At 47.3% G+C, this 15,196-nt stretch overlaps 1 protein-coding gene across 1 annotated transcript in view; it reads left to right on the top strand.

Annotated features, from left to right (window-relative positions):
• Positions 1-14,647, top strand: part of SUSD1 (sushi domain containing 1) — an 86,002-nt gene extending 71,355 nt beyond the window's left edge. Inside the window, exons 13-17 of the mRNA XM_054726853.1 lie at positions 659-755; positions 4,194-4,452; positions 6,276-6,315; positions 13,634-13,727; positions 14,078-14,647. Coding sequence (XP_054582828.1) covers positions 659-755; positions 4,194-4,452; positions 6,276-6,315; positions 13,634-13,727; position 14,078 — 491 coding nt within the window. The 3' untranslated portion in view covers positions 14,079-14,647. The remainder of the gene's footprint in view (positions 1-658; positions 756-4,193; positions 4,453-6,275; positions 6,316-13,633; positions 13,728-14,077) is intronic.
• Positions 14,648-15,196: the final 549 nt, after the last annotated feature.

Below are 15,196 nucleotides of genomic sequence, written 5' to 3'. Positions count from 1 at the left end.
CCCAGTGGGAAATCCGTTTGGGGAGTTTGATTGCCGGGGAGAGCAAAATAAAGACAGAGAGCTGTGTGATTGTAAAGGATCTAGAAGTCTACCGTGCTGGTCTTCTCCACCAGATAGGGACCTGCCCCCCCAGTGAACTATAACGCCCAGAGCATCCACCCTCTGCCAGTGCTGGGGTGTCGCTTCTCACTTTATTCTGGTAAAATGCGTGTAACATACAATGTACCACTGTAACCATTTTCCAGTACACAATGTATTGGCATTAAGTACATTTACAATGTTATCACCATTACCTGTTTCTAAAATGTTTTTATCACCCCGAACGGAAACCCTGTTGACCGATAAGCAGTAACTTCACATCCCCTGACCTAGCCTCCCCGGTCCTTGGCAACTTCTAACCTACTTCCCTGTGTCTGTGGATTCGCGCTGTTATCGCTACTTCACAGAAGCGGAATCATACAATGTTTGTCCTTTTGTGTCCGGCTTATTTCACCTAGGGTAATGTTTTCAAGACCCATCCATGTTGTAGCATGTATCCGAATAGGCTCATCACTTCTTACGTGTAGCCTTTCCTTTCGATGGCCCCGTGAGGACCACTTTCTTCCTGCTTCTACTTAATTCTGATCGTACTCTCTTCTTCTTTTCAACATGCTTTCAGAGCCTCCCCTCCCGGAAGTAGATTTTTTCTCAGTGCACGGAGGGCCTCTTCCGCGCCTGAAGCTGAGGAAGGCCAAGGAAAACAACGGGCCTATCAGGTCAGTAGCAGCCCCCTTTTCCAGGGCCGCCCGGGAATCCTCACGGAGTGCTTTGGAATCTCTGGGTGGCGGCACTTGAACAGTTGGGTACAGACTGGACTCTTAATTTCAACCGGTCCCCTTCCCAACAAATACAGAGACTTCCCAAGGACCAGAGACCAGCATGTAGGCAGCGTAGGCCAAGAAATTAAGTCCATTTCTTTGATCATTGGACAAGCAATGGTTGGGAGTCTGGGACACGTCAGGCATGAACCTTTGCCCTCACATCTCCATGTGTATCTGTCAGTGGCGGTGGATCAGGAGCATTATTACATTTATCAAAACCAGAACATATTTTCCTTCATTTAAGGATGGGTGGCTTCTGAAAAGGTCATTTGGATAATTCTTTTAATTCACCCATGTATTGAGTTATGGGCGAAATACCACATAGTTAATGACTGCTTCTGGAATCCCAGATAGTAGTAGGATGGAATTAATTTGCCTCGGTTGGACGACTACATTGTGTTCAATTAAGCATTTTATTTACAAAGGTCATGATCGGGTCACGAAAGCAAAATTATCCCCTTTTTAAGAGAGGAGGATAGAGGTTTGCCTGGAGGGACGAGCAACTACCTCACAGGCATAAATCAAGGAGATAACAATACCTTGCCATGCTTGACCTAACAGACATTGCTTTATCTCTCTTGACCCGTCAGTCCCATCTAAGCATGAGATACTATAAAAAAGAACATCTGGGGACACTTGTGTGTCCATTTATAATGAAACTTGGGCTTCTTCTGTCTTTCTATTAGTTTACGTAAGTTCAGTAAATGCTCCAAGGTCTTTCCAGGGATGGATACTGCCTAAATTATTCTGTTTCTTGATCCCTGACAAGTGACTGGGATGCACTGTAATTCTGTTGTTATAAAGGCAACAGAAGTTGTGACATCACTACCTGAGAGCGTTTGCCAGAGAAAATGTGATATTTGGAACAAATAACGATGCCAGGCAAAAAGAAAAGCCAAATGACAGTCTACCCTTCTGGCTTGTGGCCTTCAAAACAGGAAGTGGAGATCTGTGAGTCATTCAAAGGAGGGTGGTGATGAGAGAGAGGGGAAAAGTTCTTCCAGAACAGTCCTGTTCCAAACAGCCACAACGGCTCCCCTGACATCACCAGGGCTAATTACCAGCAGGCCAGTGGGGTGGTGTCCTCCGCCTGACTGCTGTGTCTGATCTGAGCGGGGAGTAGCAGCTTTGCCAGTGTGGGAGGCAGGCCCGGGTCTGCTTTGTGCATTATTGGTAAAGGGCAGTGGCTTGGGGCACATGGCGGAGCAGGGGCTCTGGGACCGAGGCTTTCTTCCTTAGCTTGGTGACCTGGGGCAGATGATGCGGCCTGTTCCTGGGCTCTCTCAGTGGTGGTGTCTCCCACACTTGCCAGATTACAGGAGTCACCTGGATGGCGTTAGCAGCAAGACAAATTCTCAGAGTCAACCCCTGGAGATTTTTTTAATCCTCACCCAAGGATATTTTTTTTCCATTGATCTTTAGAGAGAGAGTGGGAGGGAGGACGGAGGTGGGGGAGGGGGACAGAGAGAGAGAAGTGGGGGGGAACATCGATGTGAGAGAGACACATCGACTGGTTGCCTCCTATATGCACCCCAATCAGGACTGGGGACCAAACCTGCAACTGAGGTATGTGCCCTTGACTAGGAATTGAACCCGAGACCCTTTGGCCCGCTGGCCAACGCTCTGCCCACTGAGCAAAAAGGCCAGGGAAACTCCTGGAGACTTTGATCCAGTAGTTCTGGCACGGGGGCTAGAAATTTGTTAATTATCAAGCAGCTCGGGTGATTATGATCATGCTAACTGAGAAGACTGCTTTCTGCCACATGAATACTGTAGCGCCTTCAATGGACAATGCACAGTCAAATAGTTCAGGTGAACCTTGGCTTTGCCCTTGAACAGCACCACCTATGTGGAGAGAAGAGAGGGATTTGAAGATAGGCTTATGGGCAGGATGGAGCCGCTGCAACTTTTACTTTCTTCCCTGCAGCCATGATTCACTGGGAAACCTTCAAGTCCCCAGGAAAGTGTGTGTGACAGGTGCTTCCTTGTAGGCAGTGAGTGCTGAGTAAATGTTTACTGGTGATGACAGTGACAACTCATTGCCCTGCAGGCTTTAGCTTGTCCCTTTCGTAGAAAACACTTTGCCCGAAAGTAAACCAACACTTTGTGGAAATCAGGGCCCTGCGGACACCTCTGATGTTTGGAATGGAGACTTTCCAAACCAGCACCTGCTGTGGGGGAGGGCTCCCTCTCCTCAGCCTGGTGACTCATGGGCCTTTAGCAAGCAGGAGATGGGGCATTATGAATGTGGAACAGGAAGTGTGCATTTCTGGGTAAAACAGAATTATGTGGCCTAATGACTTTTGGAAATTACCCTAATCATATCTGGTGCATGTTTTTTCTCTCTTTACTGAAATTTTAACTCAGGAAACATTAGTGGGGCGTCCATCACAGCCAAAGACCCGGGTAAGGAGTTGCAAAGATATAAGAGTAAATCATCCAAATCCCTGCCCTCTAGCCTGACCGAGAAAGCAGATGTTCAAACAATTACCGTACCAGAGTCAGGTGATAGGTACTGAGGAGAGGGCAATGAAAAGGAAGGCGTGATTCATTCTCAGTGAAATTTTATTCTTAGACTTCCTTTCACCGACAGGTTTTCTATTTGGGGGGATAAATAAGAATACACATGACAAAATGACACATGATTGCTAACGTGTTTCTGTGTCCACAGTCAGGGAGCGGTTTCACAATGCACACGTGACATGTTGCCAGTCTGGCTGTTTCAGGATGTTGTCAGATGAGATGAACCCAAGGTGACTGTGCACTCCCTTCTTCTCATTGATTTCACGTGAACTTTGCCATCAGCCTGTGAGCTGCAGGGAATGTAAATCACATGAGTCCCATGTTCGGTTACCATGTGATTTCCTGGAGCCTTTTTGCAGACTTAGTACATTAACTCTTGTGGGCAGCCAGCCTCCACGTGACGACTAAACCCTTCCCACAGCTGGGCTTTATTTGCCCACGTGAAAAATCACTGATCAGATCAACTTTATGGCTTGTATGCCCAGGGCAGCGATGTGTACAACAACGTCTGTCAGCTAAAGATGCCCTTGGTGTCCATCGGTAGCCAGAACATGAAGACATCCCTCGCCCGGCGTCATCTGGCAATAACGCTGTAGGTTAACCCTGGAGTTCCTTTGACTGTTGGAGCAGTCAGACTAAATCTCACGTGGGCAAGGACTTTTTTTTTCTGTCCAGAGTTGCAGCTCCAGTGCTCAGAAAAGTGCTTATCTCATTGCAAGTGCTTAACAACTATGAATGAATGAGTGAATGAATGAATGAATGAATGACTCCCTAAGCAAGAGTCTGATAGACATTTTCTTTTTCTTCCAGTTCCTACCAGGTGTTAGTGGTTCCCCTGGCCCTCCAAAGCACATTTTCTTGCGATTCTGAAGGGGCGACCTCATTCTTCAGCAATGCTTCTGATACCGATGGCTATGTGGCTGCAGAACTACTGGCTAGTCATGTTCCAGATGATGCCATGGAGATATCCGTTGGAGACAGGCTGTATTACGGGAAATATTATAATGCACCCTTGAAAATAGGGAATGATTATTGCATTATATTACGAATCACAAGCGAATGGAATAAGGTATATGTCTTTAAAAGCCCTTATCTTCTTCACGTGAAATTTGAATGGTTGAATATTTGTTTTTCCAGTGTTTGAGATGGACACTGCACACAATAACCATAAGAATGTGTTGGACACTTGGCCTTGGTAAAAGACGGGCAGGTGCAACCTCTATGGAGGGTGATAGTCTGAACTTCCTGGAGGACCTGCGTTTGGACTGATCTGGTTTTGGTTCTTCCTCTGACGCTTCACAGGTGCCCTCATTCCAGTGCGTTGCGGAAGCCCGAGTTGGAGAGGAATTTCTAGATCTCTTGTCACTTCCCCGTTCTCCTGCCAGGCTGCAGCCTCCCCTCAGTCTCCCGGAAGTACGGGGAGGGCAGATTAAGCTCAGTCCTGCCCCACTTCCATCACGTCTGTGGCTATTGCATAGGCCCCACTCTGTTCTCCCCTGTCCTTAAAAGGCTGTGCTCTCCCAGCTGTGGTTCTTTCATGAGACGTAGAACTGAATATTCATCACTTAACAAATAAATATAATGACTGGATCAGTCAGCCGGGGATGGAAGATCTTCTGGAATAAACTCTGTGATGGTTGAACTCTGTAAGTTTTAAAGGCCCTACCTCCAATTATCGTCACATTGGGGCTAGGGCTCAGCAGCTGAATTTGGGGGACAAACTTTCAGTCTATGACAGAGGGAATAAAGTGGGAGGTTATGATAAAAATTTTAGTTTATAGGAAGCTTTCCTGTGATGTCATTGTTACCTCCTTTTCATACAGCTGAGTGGAACGTGTGCCCGTTTTGGGGGATGCTAAAGGAGATGAGGGGCTTTGAAAAAAATGTATATGTGGACTTGCATATTTGAATCGCAACTACTTACCCCAGGGGTTTCAAATATATTAGTGTTATAGTCATATTAAAATCAGTAGTGACTTACTCATTTTTAAACAGCTTTGTTGATATAAAATTCATATACCATATAATTTACCCATTTAAAGTATGCAATTCTGTGGTTTTTAGGGTTAGGGTATTCACAAGCTTGTGCAACCATCACCATCGTCTTAATTCCAGAACATTATAGTAGTGATTTTTAAAAAAAATACTTAATTTTAGTTGTGGTAAAATAAAATTTACCAACTTAATAATTTTTTAAAATATATTTTTATTGCTTTTAGAGAGGAAAAGAGAGAGAGAGAAACATCAGTGATGAAAGAGAATCATTGATCGACTGCCTCCTACACGCCCTTTACTTGGGATCGAGCCTGCAACCTGTGCATGTGCCCTGACCGAGAATCAAACTGTGATCTGGTTCATAGGTCGACGCTCAACCAGTGAGCCACCTAGGTCGAGCCATACATGTTCTTTTCCCTTTCTTCCTGGTTCTTGGCTACAGTTTGGGCAAATGTGTTTGCCAGATAAGTATCATCATTATAGGCGAAGTATTATTATGTGCCAGGAGTTCTAGTAGCCTTGTCTATCACATGCATCAAAACTTCCTGCTGAGCCTGGATCTGACCTCGGAATCTTCTCAACATCATTCTCCTGTGGGTCAGTGCCAGTTGTTCAGAGCTGACAAGGGGAATGAAATTTATTGCCATTCCTGTTGTTTACCCACAGGGTGTGCTTTCTGAAATCTATGGAAAGCTATAGAAGTGATCCCTGGGGTCACTTGCCAGTCCCCTGAACACCTGGTGATCATATGGCTGAGATGTAATATGTTGGCACTAGATGAGACTTCAAAGGGGAACCACTAGTCCAAATTCAGAGCTGAAACTCGGAGAGCTGAGGTGTGCTGACCTGACAGCTTGTGCCATCTCCTTAAACATGTTGCTGTGTTTGCCGTTATAGGTGAGAAGATGCTCCTGTGCAGTTTGGGCTCAGGTGAAAGGTAAAACCCTTTTCTGCCTACGAATGCTGTCCTCATCTCTATGTCCAGTCTGCAGCATCAAGTGTATGTTAATGAGGTTTCTTTTGAAATCGTCACAGGTGACAGAAACCCATCCCATAGTAGCTTAAGCAGAAAGCTGAAAAGAATGGGGGTCTAAGGGTGGGAGTTTATGGAATTCCCACAAGAGCAGCATCCCCAGGACTCCAGGAACTGGGACTTGGGACTCAACACCATGCGTGGGGTTCTCTCTTTCCGTCTCTTGTCTCTGCTCTGTTTCTAAGTGCGAGGTGGCATCATTTTCTTGGACTATAAGCCACGTGGTGGGGAGGGATGGGCCCCAGCTACCACAACTTAGCAACTTCAGTAGGAACAGAAAGTTCCTCAGTTCAGGGAACATCTTTTCTCCTAGGGTATGTGACACTCTGTTGGATGAGTCACTGTTGTTGTTTTTTTTTTTTGTTCTTGTTGTTTTTCCTTTTTTTTTTTAAAATTTCTTTATTCATTAAGGTGTCACATATGTGTCCTCATCCCCCCATTCCCATCCCACACCCCTCCCCACGGATGCCCCAACCCCCTGTTGAACTTAACCATTGGGTAGGCTCATATGCATGCACACAAGTCCTTTGGTTGATCTCTCCCCCCTCCTCCCAACCTCCCCTATCCTCCCTCTGAGGCCCGATAGTCCAATCGATGCCTCCTTGCTTCTGGTTCTGTTCTTGTTCATCAGTCTATGTTGTTCATCATTTCCCCTAGATGAGCGAGATCATGTGTCCCTAGAGATATACTTATAAGAACTGAATGTGAGACGAGCAATAATAGTTATGCTGACAGGCAGATGAATCAGTCTGTAGTGAGTTTCTTTCTGGACCAACAGTTCTTTAGAGACCCAATTTCAATGTCCACCAGTTCCTTATGTGTACATGTCAGCACTGACCCCTCAGCTCTGGATGGTAGACAAATGGTGGTAACGGAGGTCCGACTCCCTCTGGTTTGGTCTCGGCCGGACACAGGGGCACGGCTTCACCCGGACTCAGGGGCACATGGCCTCACTCAGACCCAGGGGCGCGTGGCCTCACCCGGATCCAGTGGATGAGTCACTGTTAACAGGAGATGGGGGTACGATGATTGGTCTATCTTGGGTTTGGGGCTTACTCATATGATTGGTTGGGGGCAGATCAATGTGATAGACAACCCCATCAGCATTGCAGTAGGAGGGGGACCTGATCCCCATCAGGAAAAGAGGCACAGAAAACATGTTGGCAGACCACAGCAAAGAGCTGCTGCAGGCCATTACTTTCAACCATTTGGCTGCTTTGCACGTACACATCCATACACACGTACTATTAAGAAAGACATCTTCCATTAAGGAAATGGGATGATCCTCCAGACAACCGACAGTGGCACCCTAGTGGGAGATAACTCAGACGGGGGTCTGTTACTGTCTCCAGCTCCCAGACCACGATTCCCGGGCATGGTTCCGTTCCTCTTGATCAAATCCAGATGTGCTTCTCACGATCTGTTTAGCAATCCATGACTAAACGGCTGCCATTCTCAAACCACAGTATATAATATGAAAGGACAAACAGTAAGTACTTTCACTTAGAAAGGAGGAAAAACTAAAGTACTGTGCACTGGGCAGGGGGCCCATAACAATGACCACCTCATGTAGGGGAGGAAAAGCAAGCACCCCTCGCCCTGGCAGCAGAATGGGTCACTTGATCCGTCGGTTGGGCTGCCTCGGTCTTTGCCTGGGTCTGCCTGGTGGGAGAGTGGCCTTGTCTATTTCTCCCAAAGCCACATCTAAGAGATGATCTGGGAGGAGCTCCACTGAGTGCTGTACAGTTTAAACCAGTGGTCGGCAAGCTCATTGGTCAGCAGAGCCAAATATCAACAGTACAACGATTGAATTTTCTTTTGAGAGCCAAATTTTTAAAACTTAAACTATATAGGTAGGCACATTGTTATTAACTTAATTAGGGTACTCCTAAGCTGGCCTTTGCTAAACACATGGTATTTTGTGGGAGAGCCACACTCAAGGGGCCAAAGAGCCGCATGTGGCTCGCGAGCCGTGGTTTGCGGACCACTGGTTTAAACCTTCTGCTTCCTACACGCACTTATCCAGGCGGGGACTTGCCTTAGGGATTAAGCCATGACAGGTCCTTGTTTGCCAGGCTGGGATTTCCCCAGCAGCCAGCCAGGGGATTTGATTCCCAGAATTCCATTATTTTATAGCTAATACCAGAAATCTTGTCAAGTTTACGACCTTTGAATCTGGACCCTTTCCTTGTGGTTTATGAGTCCTAGCAACTTCCTGAGGAATTCTGCCCGTAGCCCACAGTATCAGTTTAACCCCTTACATCCTGTCCCTTACTTCAAAGCAGCATAAAACAAGAGGCTGGGGTGGTGAGGAAGAGCGGATGTAACCTTGCTTTCAGGGGGATTCCTTACCCTGTCATTAGAGGGACTTAGCAGGAAATGCTTGAGAGGGACCTGGGGGAATTAGGCTTTCTTCATTTGTCTGCTCATCCCCTCAGCTTATTTCTCCTCTTTTGACTCTACTCACACCAACTTCAACAAGGGTAGAGGACTTGGCTTTTCAGTTGGGAAGGGGTAGTACCTGACCATGAACCATCTTGGCTTATGGATGGCCAGACAGTGAAGGTTTCTCTCTTGCTCTTCTATCTCCAGCTTTATTGAGATAGGGTCCTATATAATAAAGAGATAATATGCAAATTGACCATCACTACAACACACAAGATGGCTGCCCCCAGGTGGTCAAAGGTGGCCGCCACTGTGTGGACACAAGATGGCCACCACAAGATGGCCAGCAGGGGAGGGCAGTTGTGGGCGATCAGGCCAGCAGGGGAGGGCAGTTGTGGGCGATCAGGCCAGCAAGGGAGGGCAGTTGGGGGGGACCAGGCCTGCAAGGGAGGGCAGTTGGGGGGTACCAGGCCTGCAAGGGAGGGCAGTTGGAGGCTACCAGGTGGTCAGGGGAGGGCAGTTGGGGTGGGGGGGACCAGGCCTGCAGGGGATGGCAGTTGGGGGTGACCAGGCCAGCAGGGGAGGGTAGTTAGGGGCGACCAGGCTGGCAAAGGAGGGCAATTAGGGGTGACCAGGCCAGCAGGGGAGGGCAGTTGGGGGCGACCAGACCTGCAGGGGAGAACAGTTAGGGGCAACCAAGCCGACAGGGGAAGGCAGTTAGGGGTGGCCAGGCTGGCAGGGGAGGGCAGTTAGGGGCAATCGGGCTGGCAGGGAGCAGTTAGGTATCAATAAGGCTGGCAGGGGAGTGGTTAGGGGGGTGATCAGGCTGGCAGACAGAAGCGGTTAGGGGCAATCAGGCAGGCAGGCAGGCAAATGGTTGGGAGCCAGTAGTCCTGGATTGTGAGAGTGGGATCGGGCCCAAACGGGCAGTTGGACATCCCTTGAAGGGTTCCAGATTGGACAGGGTGCAGGCTGGGCTGAGGGACACATTTCCCCCCCATGCACAAATTTCATGCACCGGGCCTCTAGTGGATATATAATTGGCATGACATTGTGTAAGTTTGAGGTGTATAATGTGTATAATTTGGTCACCATGCTATGCAGTAGATCCCCAGAACATCTCATAACTGGAAGTTTGTACCCTTAGATCAACATCTCCCCATTTCCCCCACCCCCTGGCAACTACCATTCTATTCTCTGTTTTGATGAGTTCAGCTTCATAAGATTCTACGTGTAAGGGAGCTCATATAGAATTTGTCCTTCTTTGTGTGACTTACTTCACTCAGCATAATAAGGGAGGACCTTGCTTAACAAAGATGTATGCTATGCCTTTCTGGGTGTAGACAGGCTAAGCTCCCTTCCTTGGCGTTGAATGAAACAGCCATACATTCAACACCGAGACATTTCTCTGCCAGTCCATTCCCTGAAGCGCTAAGGGTGGGAATGGAGTGGCCACAAGGAAAAGAGGTGCTTTTTTTTCCCCAGAAGAATAGAGATGTGCAAGTATCCCAGACAGACACAGAATTGATAGCTCCCAGATGCCACTGCTTTCAGCAACTGTGATTGGCAAACACTCCAAATAGGTAGAAGAAATGGCCAGTGAGCTGGCTGCATTCTACTATGATTAAGTTAAACAGGAAGGACTTTGCTTTGGAAATATCTAAGTGGCATTTGGCAGTCCCTCCCCCCCCCCCGCCCCACCCCTCAAATTAAGGACCAACACTGAAAGCGAGTTTTAACCTTTGAATTCAAACTACTGGAAAGATCTGGAGGTAATAGAACACCCATGGTTATGTTGAAATTCTGAGGGGAATTCTAGCACATATTTTTCTATGTAGTTAACCTGTGTTGTACACTAACCTCTGGCAGTCTCTTCTGTGAAAAGGAGAAATTGTTCCATTTCACTCATGCCAAGCAAAAGGCCCATTCTTTCCTTTGCCCAGTCATGAATTATGATGTTTACCTTTCGCAAATTGCCTGTAAAAGGGCTTTGTGATGGTTACCAAGGAACCAGCCGTTGGTTTGATGGGAAATGCAAAGGCCTGGGCTGCCTTGCCCGAGATCTGCTACTAATCAGCCGAATGCCTTGAAATGATATTTAACTTGGCTGATTCTTGGCGGCCTCTTCCCGAGATCTCTGCGACCCCTTCCAGCCACAAAGGACTGGGAGTCTGATTTCTTGAGTCGCAAAGCGAGGTCATTTAATATGAAATGATAAACTGCAATCAGGGAACATTCTTCAGTTGCAGGCAGAAACCTCTGAGTCAGTCACTTCTCCTCTTTCTCTTCCTGCCCACATTTTGCAGGACGGGGCATGCCTCTCTGATTTCCATCTCTGTGCTCACTTCCTAGCATGGACGACTGGTAAAATCTCGTTTCCCATCACAAGTGTTCAGGGTTTCCCGCTTCTCCCTAGCCTGCTCGCCACCACCTGACATATTTCTAGACTTCAGCTCTGATTTTATTATTTCCCCTGACAGTTTTCCATAGTTCTCCATGACTTTTAGTCTTATTTCCAAGCCTCAGTGTGACACCAACGTACCTTTCTAATTGCATCTCTTATTCTTCACGCAAATTTATATACCAGCTCTCGCTGGATAAGGCCCCTGTCTTCTCTCCTTAATGATTGGCTCATACGATTACATGCTTACTTCCATCTGGACCGCCTTATACCCTTCCAGTAATCTCTCCTTATTACAGTCCCACCTGTTCTTCAAGATTTAAATCAAGTGCCGCCTTCTTCCTGAAGCTTTTATTTGCTCAATGGGACAGGATCTCTATCTCTTCCTCTCTTTAGCCATTCTGCCATACTTTAGAGCAGGGGTGGGGAACCTTTTCTCTGCCAAGGGCCATTTGGGTATTTATAACATCATTCGAGGGCCATGCAAAATTATCAACTTAAAAATGAGCCTGCTACATGTGGTCAAACATTTAATTAACTCACCCCTAATGTCTTGGCAGGGCCAGACTAAATGATTTTATGGGCCTTGTATGGCCCGCAGGTCAAATGTTCCCCACCCCTGCTTTAGAACCATGAGTACATTTTTGTCTTTTCTTACCAGATTTCCTACCCTAGAGGGAGAGCATTTGAAGAACTGGAGCAGTGCCCAGCACACATTAGATGCTTAATCAGAATTTATGGAATTGGGTTGAATGATTAATAGGGAAGCAGAAGTACAGTTTGATGAAAAACAAAGCATAGTAGGGGTGTACTTGTCAAATTAAATAATCCAGATAAGATTTATATCAAGATGCCCTAGCCAGTTTGGCTCAGTGGATAGAGCATCGGGCCTGCAGACTGAAGGGTCCCAGGTTTGAGTCCGGTCAAGGGCATGTACCTTGGTTGCGGGCACATCCCCGGTAGAAGGTGTGCAGGAGGCAGCTGATCGATGTTTCTCATCGATGTTTCTAACTCTCTATCCCTCTCCCTCTCTGTAAAAAAATCAATAAAATAAAATAAAAAGATTTATATCAAGATATAAGCCTAGCCCAGCTGGTGTGGCTCAGTGGTTGAGCATCGACTTATGAACCAGGAGGTCACAGTTTGATTCCCAGTCAGGGCATATGCTTGAGTTGCGGGCTCCATCCCCAGTGTGGGGCGAGCATGAGGCAGCCGATCAATGAGTCTCTCTCATCATTGATGTTTCTATCTCTCTCTTCACCTCCCTTCCCCTCTGAAATCAATAAAAATATATTTAAAAAATAAAATAGCCCTAACCGGTTTGGCTCAGTGGATAGAGCGTCGGCCTGCGGACTGAAGGGTCCCAGGTTCGATTCCTGGTCAAGGGCATGTACCTTGGTTGCGGACATATCCCTAATGCGGGGTATGCAGGAGGCAGCTGATCAATGTTTCTCTCTCATCCATGTTTCTAACTCTCTATCCCTCTCCCTTCCTCTCTGTAAAAAAATCAATAAAATATATTTTAAAAAATAAATAAATAAAATAAAACCTTCGTAATTGTGGTAGGCAGAGGTCTAGATGGCCTCACAAATTCTTGGCCCCTGGTGTACACCCATTTTCTCCCATTTATTTATAGGCTAGTCTAGGTGCTGCTGTGAAAAAATAGTACCCACTGGGTGGTTAGGGGAGGTAATTAGAACAGGGTCTGGCACGTAGTAAGTGCTAAATAAGTGTTTGCAAATTAAAACACGACCCCTAGTTTAGAACATGACAGTAACTGAAGATGACAGTTACTGGGCCCAAATGTGTACCTCACATGTGGGTCTTTTCCGGTTTATAACCAGGGATCCCCCGGAAGTTGGCATGTGATGCACCCCAAATAGAAATATTTATGTCTTTCAAAGAGCTTTTACATCAATGTTCTTATTTTGTCCCCAGGGCAACCTGCTGAGCAGAACAGGGAGGTACCACTCTTGCTGATGCGTAGGGAAAATGAGAGATAACTCTACCAACAGACAGGGTTTACTTGCTCTGTTCAACTATTGGAGCTATCATTTTTGGAGCAAAAAAATCCAAGTGATGTGGGAACGACTTCTTCCTCATGCGAAGAGAAACTGCCCCTAAGTCTAGCCAGTGTCGTTGACTCGAGAGAGGACCAACCTTGTATGCTCCCCAAGGCCCGTCTTTCCATCCCTCGTGACTTGAGTGTGGCCTGGTTTTCTGCCTCCTTTCCAGAAATCCCCTGGATCTGTTTTCCTGAGGTCCTGCATCCTCAGGGCCAACCCGGGGGGCAGGAGGCACTCCAGGCATTTCAGGGATGGTTTGTTAAATGGAGCCAAGTTTGGGGTTACAACGGAGTGAGCACAGGTGGGGGTGCGCCTCCGGGGAGGGCGTGATTCGGGTGCTGTGGGCTCAGGGTGTGGTTTTGTCCCACAGCTTCATCACTCACGCTGCAGCAGATGGTAGGCGTCGGGCTGGGCTCCGTGGCCGTCGTGATGGTTCTCGCGTTCCTCTCCTTCTTAGCCGTGTGGTACGTGAGCCTGTTTTTGAGAAATGAGTGCAGCGGAGGGAGGATGGGGTTGGGGTCACGGAGAACAGCTGGCATTGAGGAGGGTCAAAGGGATACGGGTGGAGGTTGTCCTGGGCACAGCGGACACTCAGCAGGCAAAAGGCCTGAGTCACTCTGCACCTCAGGGTGGTGGGGATGGCCTCCTGTCCCAGGGGAAGAGCCGGGTCGGTGATGGCTGCCCTGGCCACTCAGAGTGGTGGCTCCTCTCCCATGCAGCTTCTCATGAATGTGCCTGGGCTGCTCATAGGGATGCACCATGGGAAAACCAAAGTGCGCCAATGGGCTGACTCTCTTTCCTCCTCCATGTCTAGATTGCAGGTGGGTGCTACGTGGGGCGGATGCACTGCTGCTGAGGCAGATGTTATGACAGCTTCTCAGGTGTCTGCACAGAGCACCTTCCATCCAGGTGTGCGTGGCTTCCATCCAGCTGTGTGGGGGCCTGTGGACTTTCTCCGTTCCCAGCTTGGCCCCATTCCTGGATTCAAGATGGTAACTGTGGAACTCCCCAAAAGGAGGAAACTCAGGAATTGCTGACGTCTCCCCTGCTACATACACGACCACTATGAACTTGTGTCTACGAACTTGAGACCCTTGATATATGATGGAATATTGACCACAGGCTACAGGTCACGTGGGCTGGGCCTGCATCTTCCTCTGAGTGAGGCCCGAGAGACAGCTCCTCCAGACACTGAGTGCAAGAGGGTCTCTGTGTCTTCTTTTATAGCATCTTTGTTAATTAATTCGGAATCCATTCTTTTACAATAAGCAACGAGATGGACTTAAGTTTTTTTGTTCGCGTGTGGGTTTTAAATATATTTTCTTTGATTTCAGAGAAAGGATGGGAGGGGGGAGAGGAATAAAACATCACTGATGAGAGAAAATCATTGACTGCCTGTCTACTGCACGCCCCACAATGGGGATCGAGCGCGAAACCCAGGCATGTGCCCTGACTGGGAATTGAACCGTGACTTCCTGGTTCCTAGGTCAATGCTCAACCACTGAGCCACACTGACTGGGTGAGATGGACTTAAGTTTGGATTAAAATTTGACATTGTGAAAAAGGTCATGAAAAGGATAGAGATCATTGACCCAGGCCAACTTGTCCAACACTGTAGAGCAGCCCTTTTCCTAGAATTAACTGACATCTAATTAGAAAGTATACGTTCCCTGAAATGTCTGTTTGATATAGTCCCATTAGTCTTAGGTATTCAAAAGCCATAAGTGTTCATTTCAGGAAAAATATTCTGTGAATTTAGACCATTCATTCTCTTGAATATGAATATTTATAGCAGCCTTGGTTAATTATTTTTATTAATGAGGGTCTCATAAAAATGCTCTGTGCCCCCGTTTAGATTCACATGTTAACACTGGATTGGAACAGTATCAAGCCCATGGCCGGCCGGAATCCACGTGTTTCCAGGGGAGGGGGA

The sequence above is a fragment of the Eptesicus fuscus genome, chromosome 15 (genome assembly GCF_027574615.1).
Source record: "Eptesicus fuscus isolate TK198812 chromosome 15, DD_ASM_mEF_20220401, whole genome shotgun sequence".
In the NCBI taxonomy this organism is placed as follows: Eukaryota; Metazoa; Chordata; class Mammalia; order Chiroptera; family Vespertilionidae; genus Eptesicus; species Eptesicus fuscus.
This window is presented reverse-complemented; position numbering and strand designations above follow the sequence as displayed.